Source organism: Diplotaxodon limnothrissa, linkage group LG16, assembly GCF_057381915.1.
Source record: "Diplotaxodon limnothrissa isolate DT_005_m linkage group LG16, D_limnothrissa_male_GT1.1, whole genome shotgun sequence".
Taxonomy (NCBI): domain Eukaryota; kingdom Metazoa; phylum Chordata; class Actinopteri; order Cichliformes; family Cichlidae; genus Diplotaxodon; species Diplotaxodon limnothrissa.
Genome location: NC_140611.1, coordinates 22,224,792 through 22,246,778, shown reverse-complemented (window position 1 = coordinate 22,246,778; position 21,987 = coordinate 22,224,792). Strand labels below are relative to the sequence as shown.

The window sequence follows — 21,987 nt, the reverse complement described above, 5'->3', positions numbered from 1 at the left end:
GCGCTTTTCAAACTGTATGCAAGTTTGAATAGCATAGTTTTAAAGAGGCTGTGCCCTGCTGTCAGATACCTGATATGTTTTGCAAATTACAAATCCTTCTAGGAATATGAATTAGGCTGTGCGAACTGAGTCCTGCTTCCATTTGTGGTGCGCACAGTTCAGATTTCACATGGTTTACATGAATTCTAGGAGATAACATAATCAGGCCAGTAATGCAGTAGGATTTTTTTTTATTGTTAATGCACTTCTTTTGTCAAATTGGCCCATGAACAGAAATAGCTAAACAAAATAAATAAATAGATAAACAGTGGGTTGTCATTATAGCCTTTATGCAGTGAGATTTCTGAGCCAAGAACATTTCTGAAGTTAACAGTATTTATGTTCCGGTAGCGTTGGTCACAGTCTGTCATACATTATTTGCATCTGCATGTCCGATTAGCAAATGTGACATATTCCTGAGATCAGGCTCCTAGCACTCTAACCACCCACCATGGCAATTAACTGTCTACTAAGCTAACAAGCGTAACACACATGCCTGATGCAAGCCAGTAGAATATCAAGCTACTCTCCTAGATGCATGCCTGTTTACCCTGTAGAACCACTGCGAACACACTGTACACATCCATTTTCTACATGCACCGGCTAATTTCAGATGTTGATTAACCTGCGGCGCTGGACTGAGCGGCTCTCACCATCGTCGATATGGGTTTATGCTGGGTTGCAGCTGGCGTTGGAAATCCACGAGGGACTAGCGAGAAGTTGTCGGGGAGGAAAGGTGCTCTTTGAGCTTTCATCTTCATCATGAGCACTTTAGCTGTGAGCCGAATGAAATTATCAACTGTGATACCGGCCTTTCTTGTCTTCAACCCTCATGCTTAAATCACATTGCCCTTGACATTTTGAGTGTTGTTATAACTGCTTTGAAAGAGTACGGCATGAAAAAAATGCCTGAATACATACGAATAACTCAAAGAACAGTGTCAAAGAAAGACAGCGCATTATACGCTGAATCGTTCTTATTGTGTGTCAGGTTGGAGGGCAACTGATTTACAAGAGTACAAGCGGCCATTTATGACAGTGCATGCTGTAGGTCATCATCGGGAAAAGAAGTAATTTAAGTACCAATCCACTGATGCATTTATTCTTCGAATGGGGCCTAAGCATTATCAGCACTGCTGTAAATAGATTGACAATGTCGTTTCACTATGTGTTGGAGACTTTTATCTAGTGTAACATCTGAATGTAAAAGAAAGCGCGCACATGTGTGTGTGTGGTTTTTATACATATACATATATGTATATATATATATATATATATATATATATATATATATATATATATATATATATATATATATATATATATGTATATGACAACAAATGGCACCAAACGAAACTATCTGTTCTAAAAAAGCATTGACCGTCAGGGCATAGCCAATATGGAGGTTAATCCATTCTAGTGTCTATACTATGGGATGCTTGTGGAGCCATATTTGCTTAGGGCAGCCATGCAAATTATTACTTACTGCCCTGTAAGCTGATAACACAAATTAGATACCCATTAAAGTTGAACAATGTATATAGAATGAGAAAAGATTGCAAGTGATACCTGAAGGGATGCTTAAGTCATATGGCACTAAAATATGCCTCATGCTTGCAAACTTCAAAAGTGGAGAGATGTTTATCCGTGGGATTGGAAGATGCATAATAGTAATCTCATATGCACAGAGGCAGCTGCCAGGTGGAGGATAGCACACTGCATGTTTATGAATAGAAATCATTACAGGGACTGGGGAGCATACCGGCATGGACCAGTGACACAGAACTTTTTTTATCGTCTACCCAGTGCACAGTGCAGCACTTAAAAGTTCATGTTCCGAAATATTTAGTACAGTACCGCGTCACTTTATTTGTGGTCATTTGGAGCAGTGCTTGATTAGTGTTTTTAACTGAATGCTAATTACTTGAAGCCTTGACCTGAGTATGAGTCGTTCGTGCCATGCCGACACCTGAGGGGCCAGCTTTACCAGCAGTGCCACTGCTTCGCTCTTCCGCTCTACCTCTCAGCCTGTGCCTCTTATCAGATGAGCTACTTCAATTCATGTGTCAAACACCTCTTTGAGTGCAAATACAAATGTTCAGCAGCTTTTAAGAGGCAGAAGTGCTGTTTGTGGCTGTGTTTGACAAGGGAGGAAGTGTTTCTGGCCTGTTTGGGAACCCTAGCTAATTCTACCTTTGACTTGCCCGTTGTTGTCTTTGAGCCCCTTTCGCTCTCTGCTCCTCTGGCTGGCTGAGAGTTAGGGATTCATCTTAAAACCTCCCCTTTGTCTGACAGACCGTGGAGTCAGCAGTTATTCTTCAACTGGCGACTTTCAGTGCTTGGTGGTGAAAGAGATGAAGCTGAAACACAAAGGCAAATTAAGGGTACAAAAACACTCGCTATTGTTCCATTGTTGAGGGTCACAAATCGTCAAGTAAAAGCAACACAGCGTGGTTGAAATGTATTCGCCTTCATCCCTTTCCCCCCCTCCCTCCCATCTCCTCTCTTTATATTCATTAGATTCATTATAGGCCACAAAGGACTGCCAACAAAACAGCTTGTGATTTTAGTTGAATTCATCCCCCTCTGAGGCCTGCAGGGAAATTAAAGTAGGTGACTATCACTAGAGGGGGAGCAGGCTTGACACATCTGAAGCTTTCAGTGATGCTAATAGCCAAGCGTATCCAAAATACACAGGAGCTGACCTCAAACAGATTGTGGGGGTTTAAAATCATTAGTTTGCAAATGAAGCAAAAGTACATTGGATCTATGGAAGAATCAGCCCACTCTGAACCTTTGATTAGTGTTTGTCAACTCCCCTTTCTCTTCATACTCCCCCGCCCACTTGCAATCCAGAAATTAATAAAGGAGACATAGCGACACTTTGGAGAGAAGCGCTTGCATCTCCAGCACCTGTTAAACAAATGCACTTAAGGCAGGAATCAAATTCCAGGCAGGTTTAAATTGGTGTAAAATCTTCATTTAGATTATGTCCCCAGGGCCTGCTTATTACTTGAGATTTATATAGCATTAGTTCTGCCTCGCAAATGTGGTGCACCATTCCACCTCAGTGAAATATGAAGAGGTTTGATAAAAAGCTACAACAGCTTCTCTCATTAAAAAAACCTAAACCCTTTAAAGATTCATTAATTTAACTTGTGGCACGCAGCTCTGACATGCAGAGTTCTGTGCTTGTGCCCTTGAGCGCAGAATGTTATACAGTGTGCGAGATGCTGCTGTGGCTCATCGGCGTAGGTCTTTAAGAACAGGGCGCGCTGATAAAGTAGGCTACCTGCAACACGAAATACACCTCGCTGCATTTCAGCGGTTCATTTTGAACCGTGTTCCGTTGCTGGAAGAAAGCTAAATCTAAAGAATTCCTGTAAGATTCTTTGCACCTGTTGTCTTTTGGAAATCTGCAGTTGGTTCCGCTTGGTATCATGTCATGTTGCTGAGAGTGGCACACATCGTAGTGAAGGCTGGAACCTGGAAGGAAGCGACGACAAAGGCATTTCATTTGGAGCAGTACCCCTATTGAGTATGTCTGTTTCATTCAGCAATCTGTTTTGTTCTCCATCTCTTTCAATTTGTTTACATTTGGCCCCTACTGGAGAGGGACAGTCTATTGATTTATTGTCCCTGTTTCCTGAGAGTGGCGTTAAGAGTGCACAAGGCCCCCCGTCCTCAGGCCCTGCTCTCGCATTGTGTCGCCTCGTTGCTGGCTTCTGTTACCGAGACAGGCCAGCGAAAGGCCCTACCCAAGCATCACAAGGACCTCACAAGGAAAAAAAAAGCCTCAGCCGCACGAAGGCCTGAGAGACAGCGCTGCACAATGTAGCTTCGTCTGAATAGCAAGCGCTGTGGGGATGTTTGCCACCCACAGAGGGCTTTTTGTCATCCTCGGTTTTCACTTTTTAGGTGAGATCTCTTTTAAATATTTTTATATTTACACAATTTTATTAGCATGCAATTATTTTATGTATATATATATATATGAAGGAGAGATATAAATGGCACTTTCCCCCCATTTTTTTCTTCTATCAGTGTGCTTCGCAATCATGTCCTGTGACATCTCTCTTTTTTGTGCGCGGATGCTTTTCCATGAAAAGCACCTGTCTGAAATTCTACAGAACAATTTATACGAGTGAAAAGAATCATTCCAGATGAAAGTTGAAAACGCTTTTGTAAAAATGGCCTTTCACCGGTCTCGCTTGAAGATAAACAATTTCCCATGAATATATGGCTGGGCCCGCTATCTATCACAAAAATCAGACTGTGTCCCATACTGAGCCTATTGTAGTCTATTAAAAGGAATCCTTCCCTGTGGCAACCATTTTGCAGGTTTCAAGTAGATAAATGCCTTCCAAGAGGGATAAGAATGCATTTCTACAAAACTGCATTAAAGAGTAATGTTTGTCAACTACTCCGATAAAAACTTCACAGTCACAATTCTTTTTAGAGGCTGCAAATGCATTGGGAATGTGTAAAGCTGATTGGTCTGGGGAGGCTGCCTACAGGTTAGCAGGCCTCATTTCCAATCTCTGACAGCAATATGTGTCGCCGTGCGCTTCATCCCGATTGCTCATGTTGAACACAAACCATGGTCACTCTATATATGGAAATCTCTGTCTTCAGGGCGAAAAAAAATTAAAAAGGTGAGATTGGCACTTTAACCTCCATGCCCCCCTGAAAATATGTTTTAGTCTGATACATTATACTACTGCGAATTATTTATCAAGAAGATACAAGCTTGATATTTCAAAAAAAATAATGAGATGTTGAGGTGGCAGCTGGAATGTTCTGGTCCAGCGAGCAGCATCTATGAATCGGGGGAAATGAAGTAAATATGGCAGGCTGGGACACACCATGTGCTGAATGCGAAAGAGTGGAATGCGGTGTTTAGGTGGCAATGGCCCAAAACTTGAAATCTACCCTTTGTGGCTGCCTTCTCCAAGGAATAGTCATAGTTAATATTACGAATTCAGTGTTTTAAAAGAAATGCTCATATGAGGAATCGCCCATTAAAGCTCACTTCTCACCAAAATCAGATGTGTTAAGAAACGAAATTTTAATATCTGTTTCGTGAAGGTTTTTTTCCTTTTTGTGTTTATCAGACAGCTCGAAAGACGACGAGTCTAGAACCTATCAGGCAAGAAAAAAAAAGAAGCAAGTGTCGTGCTAAGTTGAATTGAAAGAGCTCACCTGTCGAAACGCTGCGTTCAGAGAACAAGTCATCCGATTATTGCAGTTCATAAAGCGCGATTCAAGGGAGGGGGGATCCATTCATTCACTTTGAATACAGTTGAAGTGTGTTTCTCCGCAGATGAATGTCATTTGACAGGACAAAACAGAGAAAGTCTGTGTGTGTTACTGTGAATCCTGACAGCCCCTTGTGCTTTGATGAACGCTGCAATCAAGGTGAACCATGACTTGACGGATTCTTTTAAGGCTCAGCAACATGTTTTTCTCGATAAGCTATTCGAGCCCAAACAATGACGTTTAAAGCTCAGGTATGAGTTTAGAGAGAGCATTTTGCTCAAAAATCATTTATAAAATCATTCTCCGTGATCTCCGTGGTGTAAGATTGTTAATAAAATGTGAACTAGCTGAATATTAAGATAAGATTTGAGTCACAGTCAAGACACACGTCACACTTGTAACGAGTGTTTGAACTTGCTAACTAAATCAAATCAAATCAAATCACAAGAAAGAAAGTGTTTTATTTCAGCGCTCTCCCCCATCTCTTCTGCTCCCCGCCCCAAACTCTTGTCTTTGTTTTGAATTATTTCATCCTCTCAGAACATCCCGTTGCTTTTCAGGGCCCCTTTTGTTCTTGGTGAAGGGGTCTTTTATTTGGGAGAAATCTCCCATCTCAGACCAGCGCTTTGCCTTGATGCAGATCTTCATTAATCTCCAGGGCCACTGCGGGCTCTACAGCAGCCAGCCGTTTTGATGGGAATTGAATTTGATACCGTATTGTGGCTTGTATGGAAGCTAACAATGGGCTGTGTTCCTTCCTGTGTCTGTGCACAATCAGAGAGACCCAATTAAATAATTTGGTACAATAAAAGGGGAACAAAAGGATACCCAGGCATAAAGTGAGGGCTCCAACATTTGCATTCTACCTATTTCTGTATCATGTTAATTAATTCGCTTTGAAACCACGAAGGGAGGCACAATGGAAAAACAGTGCTACAACAGTTATATTCAGGTGACATGCTAAATCAACATTGTACAATAGGAAAATTCACTTCTTTCTTATTCATTTATTTTCACAAAAAGGTTCTAGATTTGATCACTTGTGATATTTTGATATCGGAAATTTATTTTTTCACATGGCACTGCACATGTATATTTAATTTCCTACAATATACAATAAATTAGAAAAGGCTCTCCTCCGACTCAGATAAAAAACACAACTTTTGTTTAAATAGGATTATTTTGCATCTAAAATGCTCTTACCTGCTCTTAATTAACAACGTGTGAATTGTGCGATATATAACTGCTTTTGTTGATGGTAATATATCATATTCAATGAAGGGTAAATGAATTATCCACGAGTGGCCCCGTGATAAGGGGTGATGGGACCCATATGGAGCTGTCAGTGGACTGCTGGTGGGCTCTCCTAGCCCAGCCACTGTAATTGAAAGAAATGAGCCATGGAGCTGACACATTAGCAGTCTCCCCAGAGATGGACCACACAGTCCACGCACACACATGCACACACAAATGGACACACATACACTGGCTTACTTTTTATATATCATCTACACAGACTCTCCCTCCCTGGAAGTGTAACCCAGACAATGTCAGCCTAGTTGGCGCAGGGCAGTTGCCCTACTGTAACTGAGACAGGGTGTAAGATTGGGTAGGTCTCCGTCTGGGTTAAGGGGATAATGAGAAACTGCCCTGCAGTGAGTTAATCAGCTCATCGCTCTCCCAGCACTGCCATTTATTTGCTGTTTATTCCCCAGCACAGGGCCCCCAGGGGGAGGCCTGTCTGTGAGGCAGCACCTGCAGCTTCCCCGACGCTTGATTTAGTGCTGTAAATGCTGCTTGTGGGCCAGATTACGCTGGACAGTGATCAAACCCTATTTGCACTCTGATTAGACAAACTGCTCCCTGCACTGACCAGGCTGAAGCAATTCTCCTTTAGCAATTTTATATTGCTGCCCTGTGTAAAAATGATTAACACTGCCTGAATGAATGTGGCAGCACATTCACCACAGCCGTATTACTGCCCAGCCCTGATTCTGAACCGAGCATCTGCATTACTGCTAACCATCAGCCGACTGCTACAACAACATATCTGATATTTATCTGCTTAACCACACAAGTTTCACTGTTTTTGTATGATTAGGTGGGACTGGATTATTACCATCTCCTAATAGCTCTCAGATAATTACGGTATATATACATACATATCACATACTATTATAATTGTTATTAAATAGCAAACTGAGCGTGTATAATAAAATGACAGCTTTGTGAAATATACTTTATGTTTATGTTTTTATGGCTAATAAGAGAACAACAATGGAATTCTGAGGACATCAGCACACGCAAACACAGTATGCTTTGTAAGTGGTAATGATCATCACATGTTATTAGTGTTTTATTGTTGATAAATGATTTATTACTGCTCTCTGAGCCTGTCTTCTTTCATAGGCTGTCAAATTCTGCTCTTTCTTCGAAGTCGTCAGCATCTGAGAGACCTGCACAAGGTGTCCTTTAGTGTTATGGTGCAATGATGTGACCTGTCTCTCTCCCAGCTAGTTACATATCAACGTGTCATCAGGAACCTTTGGCTTCACGTTTTAAAGCACTTCCTAAACCTAAAAAAGACATTTTTGTGCCCAATTTTTTGAGTGCGTTAGGACACAGATTGCACCCCCTACCTGCCTACTAAGATCCTCTTTAGAATAAGTATTACATGCAGTTTCAGCTTTGCAAGAAAAAACAGTCAGATATTGCTCACAGTTGATTTCAAAACCAATTATCAATGAAGGCATATTAATAATTATAATTCCATTGTTTAACTACAAAATAGCTAATGACTAAAGTTTAGTTAACTATAAATTTAGCATCTGTTATCACTCATTTTAAACTGGTAATAAACTAAAATACCAGCCTAAGCCTAGAAAAAGCAGCATGTTCTGCTTTGGGTTATAAATAAACTTTGAAAAAAATTTAAATACAACTAATTAAAAAGAAGAGAAGTTGCTGTGAACCAATTGAGGCTATGCTCGTGTTGGTCAAGTTATATGAGTCATTATTTATGATATTTTTTATCATTCTTCCTACCCTCAATGTGTACATATGAGCACACATATGAACACATTCACATATGTGTGCACTTACTTCTAAGAACAGACAATACATCCTGTAACCTTCAAAGGTATTGTATAGAGAGAAGGTCTCCTATTCCTATTAGAATGGAAGGCACTCCACCTTGGTCATTGTACAGCATATTTTCATGCTTTAGTGCTGGACAAAGCCTGCTCTTTCCACCAAATGATCAGACCATCTTAAATGTTTACACAATGCACCTGAGACTGAATGGGAACCTGTGTAGTGCACTGGCAAGGTCTCATTCATTTCATTCTGTGCAGATGTCATTTTCTGATCTGCTCTTTTTACCCTGATCCTCCCTCAGACTTTTTCCTCGTCGTCTTTCGTATTTATTGTATTACCATAACCCAACGCAAGACCCATTTAGGACTGTGCTTGAGCGAGTGGCAAGCGCACTGAGGCAAAGGGGTATTATTGTGAAGGAAATGTACAGTATAAACAGCTGAAAAGAATAGATTGCAATGCTCATAATGGAATCTGAAAGCTTTCATTTTTCCCCTCATTGTCTCTCCTTCCTTCTCTAAACAACCTTCCTCTTTCCAGCTATCGGAGCAAAGTTCTCCTCGAGAAAATGAAGTGCATTCATGCATCGTGAAAGAGGCTTTTAAGGTTGAGTACAGCTCAAACAAAAAGGAAGGTGAGCTACGGCTGGCCCGGGTATGACTCAATCTTTGTAACCTTGCTGTGCATAATTTAAGAATCGTGATGAAATGAATGGAGCTGGCTATGAAGCGCATCCATCCCACAATGCTGGGAGTCTTATTGGTATTCATTAGCACTTTTTGTCTGGGTTGCTTAAGTGACACAAGATGTTGTACGTTTTGTGGAAATTTTCTACATAATTAAACTCGAGCATTCAAAGCTGCTGATAGATTTCAACTGGCGAACAAACCGAGGTAGAACCAACGCTGTGTATGTTTTATTTCTTTTTTCCAAAGACATCTTTCTTGAAAATAATCTCATTGTGCTTTTATTGATTTGGAATGCCAAACTGATATACATCTTAAAGATTAATGTATGCTTACGATAAGATACAAAGAGCATTTTTTCCCTTAGCTGTCAAGCTCCCTCCCATTGCTCCTGGGCCCTTTCTCTCTTCATTTTGCTAACTGGTGCTCAAAGCTTCTCCTCCGCTGACCAAGCATCAGCTTCCCCACGCTGATAAATGGGCTTCTTTGAATTGATGGCAGGCTGGAGGAAAAAGAGATAATCCTAGATAATGTGGACACAGTTTTCATTTCTTGTCACCCAATTAAACTGCAATTATCCCACTCGCAGGAGAGGAGAAAAGTGGAAAGAATGGCTAAAGAATGGGTAAGCGAGGCTCCCTGGGACACTTTCTACCAGACACATTAGCCCAGATTTGCTCCATTCTGATAAAAGAAACCCATTTCTTGCACTTGGCAGTGCGCAGTGAGTGGCAAACCAGCTGCAACCTGGGGTTTAGAAAAGAATGCCTGTATAATGTTTGTGCCATGCCTCAAAGTGGTTGAGAAGAAACAGATCAGAACATATACAGGTTGTTGCCACATTAAAGCAGCGTGGCGTTTGTGTGGCGCTACATGTGTCTTTAGCTGCAGACACCAAGGTTTTATCCCTCAACAGCCCATATGGAGTTTATATATTGTTATTATGCTAATGTACGAGACACATTGTCAAAAGGGACAAAAGTGTGCATTTCGTGAAACCTTTGTCATGGCTGACCAATGCAAGAACCCTGGAGTTGACTACACAGGGGTTCAAAAACCTTCAAACAGTCTTTCAACATATCCAAAAGTGCTTTAACCGAGAGCTTGTGTGCACCCACTGTTCCTGCAAGAATCGACCGCTGCTTTTAAAAAAGGGACGCTTCTTCTGTGAATTGTTTGCCTCCAGATGAATCGAGGCTGGGTGAAACTCTCCCCTGGCACAAAATCTAAGAAGTAAATGAATGTCTTTTGTAATTACTGTTCCTCTTAGTAATTATCACACAGGACAATTTATGGATTAACATATTGATTTCACTTGACCCTTGGCAAGGCTTAATTTGAGCAGAGAGGTTACTTTCGGCTTGTGCTGCCAAACGCAAACACCCCTGAGGGCCCCTGGTGGAGCTTTGCTCTTTAGGCATGTCACATCATCTTTAGCAAACATCCCAAAGGGACGATGATCTGACTCTCGCAGGGTCCCACTCTTTGGTTCTGGTATCTCACTTTATTTATTTTAGCCAAACATTTAAAAAGAAAAAAGAAAAAGGAAAAAAAGCACAAGTGAAAAACTAAGAGGAGCATTGGTAAGAGTAATTCATTAATCTTCATGCAGGCGATTAGCTGCTTTGAAGTCTTTGATTTTGAAAAGCCACGTTCCTTGCTTTACTATCCCTCCCTCACAGGCTGTTTAGATAAACATTGGAAATAAACAGATTAGTTAAAATCATTAGGCAAACATCTTAACACGCTAACACAGGCTGTCTGCTTTGGATTGCTGATAAGTGGAAGCCCTTCTGCAGTGGCATCGAATGATGCTGTCGCGTGCGCTGCGTGCGCTGGATCGGCGCTGTGGCGGCGGTGCGTTGCTGATTATGGAGAGGGGAGAATACTCTGTCAAAATATGATCAATATTTCCTATAAGTGCCTCCGCTGCTCTGCATGAGTAATGGCCTGATTAAGCGTGCAGCACGAGAGAGGCTAGTGTGAATGCAGCCTCTCCACTGCTGTGTCCATCAAATAATGAGATCACCTGAGACAGCCACTGTCACACACACACACACACACACTGAACAGAACATGCTGACGGGACACTTACCCTCTCATTGATCATACTGTCATTCAAGCCAGTGCTTAGGAAGAACACGTGCACACAGATGACTTTTGCACACACAGACACACGCACAAACATATTTGGAAACAAACAAACAAACAAAAAAACTGCGCAGGTATCGCTAATCTTTCCATGTGTTTTGTGTCTGGAACAAACGGGTCTTACTGCAGTTGCTCGAATGGCCACATGACAACACCTCTACAAAGTGCTCACCGAGAGAGAAAGAGATGCGATGTTCAGCCGCAACACTGAGCCATCTGCAGGAAGTTGGTTTCACTCTCGTGAAAAGTGGGACTCCTTTTTCTCTCTCAGTGACACGGTTATTATCTTGGTCACTTAATCTCCTCAAATAAGATTGATTTCTCCTTTCAAGCTGTGTTAGAGTGCCTCTGTCAGAAGGCGCTCGAGCCATGGGAACCATAGAGTTCCAGTGCATCCTCACAATATTCCCATTTGATGGAGGTCACAGTCACCCTGCCTGTTTCTTTGACGTAACGATGAGTCGACGCACAAAGGCTCTTTCTTTGTTACAAGTGATGGAGAAAGGCACGGCTATGTGCACAATACGCGACAGGAAAGGATGCAGCGCTTTGAGCGTGTCATACAAATGCAAACAGGCACTCTGAAACTGACAGCTAATTATATACAAAGATAATAATCACCAAACTGTCAGTAATGTGATCACAAAAGAAGGAAAAGAAAAACTTTTGCTACGTATTTCTCTCACATTAATGGGTAGTTTAGGGGTAATTAAGGTGTAGATCCAAAATGGAAGTAACATCAAGAATTTAGTTAGTGCTACAAATGTTTGGGTGATTGAGAATCCTCAAAAATTCTTATACATATATAATATATTTAACTCTTACATTCGCCAGAATATATATTCATTCACAGCACTGTTTGGTCTCTGTCAAGGTCAGTCTTCTGCTCAAGCTTAGTTAAGTCATCTGCTTTTGTTTTTTTCTCTCTTTGGGTTATTTTTACTTATTCTACCTTTCATAAATGACTTTTAGTGGGAATTTTCGAGTATAATGACGTATAGAAAAGGGTAAAAAAAATAAATCACAGAAGGTCATTTTTAATAGGCAACCTGTGAATACTTTGAACAGTTTCGCAGTTTGATGTGATCACATTTAACTTTCGCTTTTCTTCTTTACAGACCCGCGTGTAAAAAAGCATTTAAAAGTATACATAAATCTTGACCTTTGACTTTTCACAGTTTTTACCTTTTGTTTATTCAGTTCAGATGAGCACAAATCAATAGATTCATTCTTTGCATCCCATTCAGAACATCAAGCAAGGTGGTTCATCAAGTCAAAGGTAATTAATAAGCTGGACTCAATAAGCTGCCAACTTTTACGCGAGTGTCTTTGACACTGTGTGCGGTGTTAAAGATGAACGAGTCACCTTTTGGAATTTTTTTTTCTTTTCCTCCCTCTGAAGGACGATGGGGCACTAGAAAAGCCCAAATAGCATGATACTGCGCTGCCACGGGTTCAAGGAGATTGGATCTCTTATTGTTTGCGGAGTGGCCTCAATTCAGCTCGGACATAAAGAGCGAGAGACTAGGAGAGGACTGAGAGAGCGCAGTCTTTGTGGGGCTGAAGGAAAAGGGTGGATAAAAAATTGCCTTGGTGCATCAGTTTTCTCTGATCCCAATTGGAACTATACGTGTATCTGAGAGATGAGCTATCTGTGGTGGGCTGTGCCACAAGCAGGCCTTTTCTTCCCTCTGTCTCTATGATGAGTTAGCAGGACCTGGAGTGATAAAGCTGATAGAAGGGCTGCTATCAGGTGGCAGTCTGGGTAATTACAACTCTCTATTTGGGGCTTTGCAGCGATGCTGTGGCGATAAGGGGAATATAATAAGGAAGAAAGGCCAGTGATAATGTATCCGCTAAATGGTTCAAAATAGTCTATCATTGGAAAAGTCATCTCATAGCCCCGAGGTAAGCAAGTATCTTTGGATATGAACCACGGGGCTCTGCCATAGAGAATACGTGGCAGGTTTAAGCTAAACATATACCCTGCGGGTGGGTGGCAGCAATCGCAGTTCAAAAATCTGACTTTTCACAAACGGTTGGATCGGCCGTTTTCTTTTTAATGATCCAGGAAGTCATTTGATTGCCGCTGCTATTTTGTTTGCCCCTCGGGGTGTGGAGATATTCTGCAGTGTGAGATTACATATAATACTTTGACAAGCGGCGGTTTAAAGATGAAGGTCTTATCAGCCTGGCGGACTCCACATGCTTCTGTGTAGCCATTCTCCTTCCATAATGTGCTTTCAAAGTTTGTTGTAACTGTCAGTTGAGGTCCTCGAAGATTGAACTGACAATCACTCCCCGTTTTTCTTCCCTCTTTACCATCATTCAAGCTTTCACACACACACACACACACTCTTGCGCACACACTCTCGCTCAGTCCTCAGGGCCATTTTGCCTGTTCAAGTCCCCAGTCTTTAATTTGTGTTCTATCTTGTATGGCTTTTTTATTGTGAATCACAGATTCCCTCACCAGGGATCATGACCACTATCAATAGTATTTTCACTAATGTGATTAAGTTAATACTGTGCTCTATGAGGGGATTATTTCTCAATTCCTCTTGATATGCGTAATATTTAGGTTGTGGTTGAGTAAATATTTTGGTTCTTCACCAAAATAATTCCCACTGAGACAAAGACACAAAATTCTGCCCTAAGGAGCAATAAAGACTGTATAATTAGAATGATTAAAGAACTGCACAACTAATTTGGCACTTATTGAATATATTTTGAGAACACAACCTTCAAAATAGGTCACATTTTCAAACCACAAAAAAATATTAACTTTATATTCACATTAATTATGCATTTATTCAGACATTCTGCGTGTGACTCATTTGAGGTGATGCTGAAGTCGGCATTGTCTCTTTACCAATCCTGTCATTATGTTGCCTTGCACTTAAGCATGTTTTCTACGTATTGTAAACGCTGTAAAGGAACCTCATTAGACAAAATGACTTCTAATCTAAACGCAATCACCTTTAAATAGTAATCAATGGGATCACTTTCAGCACTAAACTGTTTGTCATTAACACTTTATCAAAGGCTCACTTGAGATAAGACTCTGCGGCTAATGGCGTGCGATAGTGACAAATTGACTTTCAATGCTCTCCACATCACGGGGAAAACACTTTTGTCCTTCGCTGTATGTCACATTTATGCCTTAAAATTTGGGATTTTGTTGTCCTGTTTTCTTTTAGCGAGTGATTAGCAAAAAATGTGCAAAAATTATGAAGCGAGTTAACTGAAAATATCCAGTAATTATGTGTGTAACAGAATTATATTTCTCCATCCTTAAAGCGCCGCTTTTATGATAGCTATCGCGCTTTTAAATAGGTTTTAGCTAAATTAATGAAATATTTGGATCCTGATTTGTGCTCTTTATCTGCACACTTAAATCCTTAATCTGAAAATCATCTGTAAAAAAAACCCCCAAAAGTGGAGCAGTTGTCATGAGCGTGTAGGGGTAAATAAAGATCATCTCAGCACAGTCGAAATGACTACCTTTCGCTGTGGAGGTGTACGCTTCTCTCTTGGCTCGGTCTGCATGAAGCAGCCACGGCGGCAAAAAAAGGAAGGGGAAGATCCAGGCAGAGCTGTGATCAGACAAGCAGAAAGAAACCACATCAGGTACACAATCAGGAACCCTCCCTCTCCCTTTCTACAAACCTCCCCGATAATGAGCAAACTTTCATGTGACAGTAAATACTCCCCACTCTGGGGTTTGAAGTGGCAAACAGAAGATATTGTTGTTTACCCTCGCTTTTTCTCCCCCCAGTCAAAGGAAAGCCATCAGATAGCAAGAGGTCAACTTGTGTTCCCTTGAAATCAATTTATTTTAAAGACCCGATTCCCCCTCCTTCCAGCTCCAATGGGAGAATAACAGTAAACACTTTGAAAAGTGGGAGGAGGTGAAGTGCACATCCTACAATATTCTTTATAGATGAGGGCTTTTTATGCAAACTGGGATTATCCAGGGATCCTCATCAAGTCTCTCCCCACAATTTGTTGTGCTTTCTCACAGACTTAGTGGAGTGTTGAGCAGAATAAACTGTTTGTCGCTATCGTGGAGATTCTTGCACCTCCAGGGGGTCCTATTTCAGAGTGATGGCTTTAGCACTTTAGAGTGAACTGTGCGCGATCTCCCAGGGTAGGAAAATGTCCCCATGGGCTTGTTGTTGCTGCTGTCTGCCTTCTATTTGCATGATATTTTTCTATTCACTCTTATCATCAATGTGCTGTGAGGTGGGAGTGCTGGCTCCGTCTCAGAGGCTGGACCCAGGCTTTATCGGCAGGTAATTCTCCCACTCTCACTAACTCATGTTGAATTATTTAAGTGTTCCTTCTAGGACCCAAGCAGAGGTTAAAAAAAAGAAGAAGAAGCAGGGGGGGAACACAGACTGGAGTGTTTACTGTTGTTGTTATATTATTATTATTATTATTATTTTAGATATGAATTCCATTACAAATTGAATAAATTAATGTTGTATCAGTCTACAATATAATAAGCTCTTCTTTCAAACAGATAAAACAAATCCTGACATTTTTTTCTGAGCACACAACCTCCTTGGTGGCTGTACCTGCCCCGTTAAAGCAGGCCTCAAATCCGCAATATACATCATTAAAACAGAGGCCATAATTTATATATTTCCATGCAGTCAAATAACCCTAACAATAAAAGAGAACAGCAATGAGAAATTCATATAAATAAGTAAATAAGAAATCTCGAGGGGCCCAGTGACAGCAAGCATGTGTGCACATACTTACCTCTGCACGTCTAGAACTCCCAGCGAGAACTTTCCACTCGGGCTTCTACGTACAGTTTATAGAAATGTTTGCACTTTGGTGTCACGAGAGGTTTACGCTCCTGTGGAGTGAGCGCGTGCAGCGCTTCGTTGCGGGAACGTTATCGAGGTGAATGACACGCGAACAAAAAAAAGGGGCGCGCGGTGCTGAGAGATGCTGCCAGCCAGCTTATAAGCAGCAGGTTTGTCTCTCATCTGGTCCCCGTTTCCGGCGCGGATCATCTTCACCTTGTCAGGTTTCGTACCTGAAACAAAAGAGCGATGCCTCAGTGAGCGTCTTCTCTCCGCGGTAATAAAACAACGCTAATCCTTGTAAAAAGAAATGTGAATAAGAAAAAAAAAATCCTCATCTTCACTTTGGGTCTTTACTGATAACTTTCAATAATTTCCCGACATAATAATAATAATAATAATAATAATAATAATAATAATAATAATAATAATAATAATAATAATAATAAAATAATAATAATTCCACATTCTATATTGTGTAACTGGAGATTAAGCTGAACCGTTAAAAAAGGACAACACTAAGGTGAATTGAATTAAACTTCCGTTTATATCCTCATTTAAACGCTCGACCTACAGCCTAATTCCTCATTTATAATATTGTTCGATGCCGCTCTTCTATTTCCTTTTTTTGTACACACACATACATATGTATATAATTATGTGCAACAGAGAAGGTGCCAGAACAAGCCACTTAAACCTACAATTTGCTCAACAGGTCCTGCAGATAGCTGTAATTGCTTAGTTGAATATTCGACAACCTAATTTCAGTTGTTGATTCGCTGCCCTTGGGAAAGTCCTTTGAAGTGAAAGTGAAAAGGGGGATTTCAGGAAAGTAATTAATTTTCACCAAGCGCGATTAGAAACACTTCAGACCTCCTCAACATTTGCTTATTTACCACAAATACCGCAATATCAGAAAATTAAAGAAGACATTCTTTAGCTCTCGTGTCGTCTTGTGCTCGCGCTACTTTTTTTTGTTTTGTTTGAATGGCATTGCCACCCAAGGGGAAAGAGGGAAGGGAAAAGGGACAGCAGACGGAGTCACCGGTGAGGACGAAAGGTGAGAAAGTGGAGTGAGCTGGTTTGATTTGTCAAACGCACACATGAAACTGAGAGGAAGTGTCTACTGATACCTTTTAAATCAGTGAAAGCACGCGAGTTGTTGTTTTTTTAACTATCTGATTTCAGAAATTCAATACAAAGTGAGAGTAAACGTCAACGAACATCTGTCTGCAGTCGCTTTCCACCCTAAACCTGACAGCATTATTAATTTTCACATGTGCTGCCGTCCTCAGGTATTTCAGGTACATCTCTTAAGTAGCCTACTTTTTCTTTAAAAAACTAAACACAAAGTTCTCATTAGAATAAAGCTGTTGGGATGAAAAGATGAAACTACTGACCTTTAACACCGAGGACACACAGTTCTCATATAATACATAAAGATGTAAATACGAGATGCGTATAACCTTTAAAATCAGGGTAGAATAAAAAAAAAGAAAAGAAAAAAAAAAACTGTCCAGCAGTCGTCTGCGTGATCGCTGCAAGTGCGCATGCGCTAGCAGCACTTTCACTACCTGCCGCACAACCCCTGTATTTCACATGGGGCAGGCGGGAGTTACCATTCACTTGCGTGTATGCTGCTGCTGAGTGCTGGTTGACAGTCTCAGGCGACAAGAGGAAAGCAAGGCACAGTTTTTCTTTTGCTTCATCTTCTTCATCTTTACCAACGCCGTACCACTGCTGGATGGAACCATGAAGCAGGAAACACTGGAGCACTCTTAAGGACGCTGCCGTTTGTACTTTTCGCATGATAATCACCGGGGAGATGAAGAACTGAAGTGTTAAGTAAGTAAGCAAACGTACGAGCTGCAGTCTAAGTGAATCTTCATTTTAATGTCGTCCTGCTGACGCTGTCTGAATAAGCTGCTCTTTATAAAGTGCGTTTTGTTTTTTCTGTACTTAACTTGGAAGTTATCTATACTTTGTTTGATTTTTGTGCAATATTTTGCTTTCAGAGACAGTTTGTGCCAACATGTCTAAACCGATGGATCACGTTAAACGTCCGATGAATGCTTTCATGGTTTGGTCCAGAGCCCAGCGCAGAAAAATGGCTCAGGAGAACCCTAAAATGCACAACTCCGAGATCAGCAAGAGACTGGGAGCGGAGTGGAAACTTCTCACCGAGTCTGAGAAAAGGCCATTCATCGACGAAGCCAAACGGCTGAGAGCGATGCACATGAAGGAACACCCAGACTATAAATACAGACCGAGGCGGAAGCCCAAGACTCTGATGAAAAAAGACAAGTTTTCTTTCCCCATGCCCTATAATCTCGGGGAGCACGACGCACTCAAAGTTAACGGGCTTTCCACTGGAGCACTTTCCGAGTCTATCATTGGGAACCCCGATAAGGCAGCAGCAGCTGCTGCGGCTGCGGCGGCCAGGGTATTCTTCAACCCCTCCATGTCCACGAACCCCTACTCATTTTTCGACCTGGGATCCAAGATGACCGAGCTTTCCCCACCTTCGTTTCCGTACGCTTCTCCTTTGGGTTACCCGCCGGGAGGCGCTACGGCTTTCACCGGGACTGGCAGTGTAGGTGGCGGGACGCACGCCCACACTCACTCACATCCGTCCCCGGGAAACCCAGGCTACATGATCCCGTGTAACTGTACGGCCTGGCCCTCAGCAGGACTCCAACCACCCTTAGCATACATTCTGCTCCCCGGGATGGGAAAATCTCAACTTGAACCGTACCCTGCATATGCTGCGGCATTATGATAGGCCCACTTTGGACATCTGAGAAAATGAAATGTGAAATCAAAACAAACAGAAAAAAAGCTATTCACGCAAGAGTTTTATTGTGCATGCACAAACCTGTACATGTGATGAAGTGCTCGTCGTCTCAGATATCACATGTGTATGTATATTGATTAATGCCTTTATCTAAGGTAATGCTTATTTAGAGAACTCTCTAATCTATTATTACCAAGCCATCACTTCACACAGCCACAAGGAAAAGGACTAAAAAGATGGCACACATGCACACAGTTGAGAGAGAGGTATAAAAGCAGTTTCCCCTTGTGAAAACTCATTTTTAAGGGTGTCCTGATCGATTTCTATCTTTTGCACCTGCCTGACTAACCAGTTTGGAATCAAGGGCAGCATATACAATGACCATGTTAAGGATCAAGGCATTTCCTCGCAAATAAGTTGCCGGAGGTTATAATTCACGGGTTAAGGGGAGTTGTTACAGCACTGTAAATGTGTACAGATAAAAATGACTTTAGTTTATTTGCCGTTATAGGCTTAGTGTTTGAGATAGGGCCAGGAAGCTACGTATTTCACTAGAAACCCGGTGTATATTTTGAGTTTTTAAACCGTTTTATAGATGTCTGTACTATTTATTGTTTAGTGGAATCTATGGTGAACCAGACGATTTTTTTTTAAAAAAAAAGTGAATGAGGCTAGTTCTGTATTATTTGCACATGAAACGTAGAGGATGTAATTTATTTTGAAGGTGATATTCAGTTTTAATGCTTTATAACTTTCGGGGTTTGATTCACCAAACCCCATTTTCTTTCTCTTGAAAAAAAAGTTCAGATTTGAAGATGCAGAAGAAGATTAAAAAAAGTTGCAGATGGAAGTTTATTTAGTGGGTTTATAATTTCCTGGATTCACCATTCTCCCACTCCTCGTATCATGTGCAGAAAAAAAAGACGTTTTTAACTAACTCTTATGGAATTTGTATGTTTTGTGTTTTCTTTAACCTCCGTTATGTACTTCAAACTATTGCTACTGTTCACTTGTTCAGCAAAGGACTACAATAAAGCGTATTCGGATTAAACGGAAGGGAATCGCGGCTGTAGTTCTTGATGAGATGAACAAGATTGTTATCTTTTCTTTTTCCTGCTCTTGCTCCTCAGTCCAGGTGAAGTGTAAGGTATCCTCCAAAGGCCGCTTTTGTCCGCGCATTGAATGGCATTACTAGGGGGGGGAATCTAAATCAGCCCATTGTTATCAAGAGCCAAAACCTTATTTATCACAATTTTAATCGTGAATAGGAAGGAAGATAAAACTGTGTGGTACTCTGAGCTTTCTTTTTCCCAAGGAGAAAGAAAGAAAAAAAGGAGAGAGCTGCTTTAAGGCTGCAGAACAAACACGTCTTTTATGCTCTAAATCAGCCTGAGCTGCGCGCTCTAAGGTAAAAAAAAAAAAAAAACTCCAAACAGCAATAGCAATTAATACAAATTAAAAGAACAATAACTTAAATTTTAAAGACAAATAAATGCTTATCACCCGATTTAAGGAGTGTGCAGTCACGTGTGCGCGTACACCTGCGTGCGTAAAACAGGTGTGTATGTGCGTTACCGCGCACGTAGTTTTTTTTTTTTTTTTTAAAGTAAAATGCGTAATTTAAGCAAAGCGCTTCTACCAGACTACACTAAGAGATTAATTCATAAGGATCAGAGCGATTATGCAAAACTAATTTGGACAGTCCAGGGATAATTATCTCTGTCACGGTTAATTAAACCCTTTCACCGCTATGTTCTCCATTGTAACACCTCGATCTCTCCTTTTTACGGAACTTCCTTCTTGGCCTCGAAAACAGCGCGTTGTGTTTAGTTCACAGTAGAAAAGCGCAGAGCGGAAAAAAAATGTGTACTTTTTGACACCGGAATTTGAAGCTTTCCTCCAGGTTAGGCCTCTTTTTTTAAAGAAAAAAAAAAACTCCCCGTTCTTTTTCATTTTGTAATGAGATATTTCTGAATGACGTGTCACGAACGACAAAGCGTATTTTTTGGAGGTGTCATAAAAGGGCAAAACTGTCGGATCAAAACAGAGATCGTCCCGGAGGCTGTGAAAGAATCCGCATTGCGAGTTCAGCGACCATTTCTTTCTCTTTCTTTGACCCTTTTTTATTATATTTTTTTTTCTTGAGCAAAAGAGGAAGAAAGCTGAAAGAACTTTTTTCCAACTCTGGGAGCGTTTAGACGGTCGAGGAGGTTTTGTCTGGGAACAAAACGTGGGTTGGGAGGTTTTGTGAGAGTGTTGTTTGTTGAAGTGGAGCTCAGCAAAAGCGGCTGCTTTCCCTCATTGTGATGAAAGCAATCAGTGGTATTTGGAAAACTGTTAGCATTGTGCACTTCTTCTGTGTCCATTGTGGAGGATTTCTTTTCACAAGGTTTTTTTTCAGTCGATCCAGCTGGCCGGAGTGAATAGCAGTGCAATGTGTACACGCTTTGTCCCTCCAAGCCCTTCAAGTAGCCCACATTGAATAGAGTGAGTTGACACTGCATGACAGTGAAACAACATAATAAAAAATACATGAGCGCATGAATAGAAGCAGGCGCATAAATAAATAAAATGGGTGGCCAAAACTGGATAAACTGAATGACAAAACGGTGAAAGGGGAACAAAAAGATATTTAACACGCTAGATTAGCATTAGAATGCAATCTACAAGCCAGAACAATTGATGAATAGGTTTACCGGCCAAGAAAGAAATGGACTAAATGCCTTTTGAATAGATAGCCTATGTTTTTTCTGACTAAGAGGGGAACTCAATGGGAAAGGTGGAGATATAACTATGGAACAAAAGTGGGAGAAAACTTTTTTTTCTCCCCCTATAAAATGTTGATTTTCTTGCAGGAAAACCAGGAGAAATAAAATCAGATTCTGGCGACATAATATATAGTTGGAATATTTTGGGGATGATTAAAAGTCTAAATACTTGGATATATAACCAAGCTAAACTGACAGACTTATTAGGGGTAATTCTTCCAGGTTCTCCTGACTTTTGATCCTTATCCTTAGTTTTGCAATTGCAATTAAGAGAGATCCTTTTTTTCAGTAGGTGAACTTTTCTCATTACACTTTTTCTCTGTCTGAAAAAAGTTAAATCTGGCCACAGAAAGAGCTGCATGATAAGCATATGATGT

The 21,987-nt window shown here is 41.0% G+C and overlaps 1 protein-coding gene across 1 annotated transcript; it reads left to right on the top strand.

Moving 5' to 3' along the window:
• Window positions 1-18,080: 18,080 nt before the first annotated feature.
• Window positions 18,081-19,594, top strand: sox21b (SRY-box transcription factor 21b). Its single transcript, XM_085373829.1, has one exon. The coding sequence runs from the start codon at window positions 18,081-18,083 to the stop codon at window positions 18,825-18,827; it is 747 nt and encodes a 248-aa protein (XP_085229955.1). The 3' UTR covers window positions 18,828-19,594.
• The last annotated feature ends 2,393 nt before the right edge of the window (window positions 19,595-21,987 follow it).

Bases quoted from the DNA above. Each gene is read 5' to 3' on its own strand.
- sox21b (XM_085373829.1), top strand. From the start codon at position 18,081: ATGTCTAAACCGATGGATCACGTTAAACGTCCGATGAATGCTTTCATG.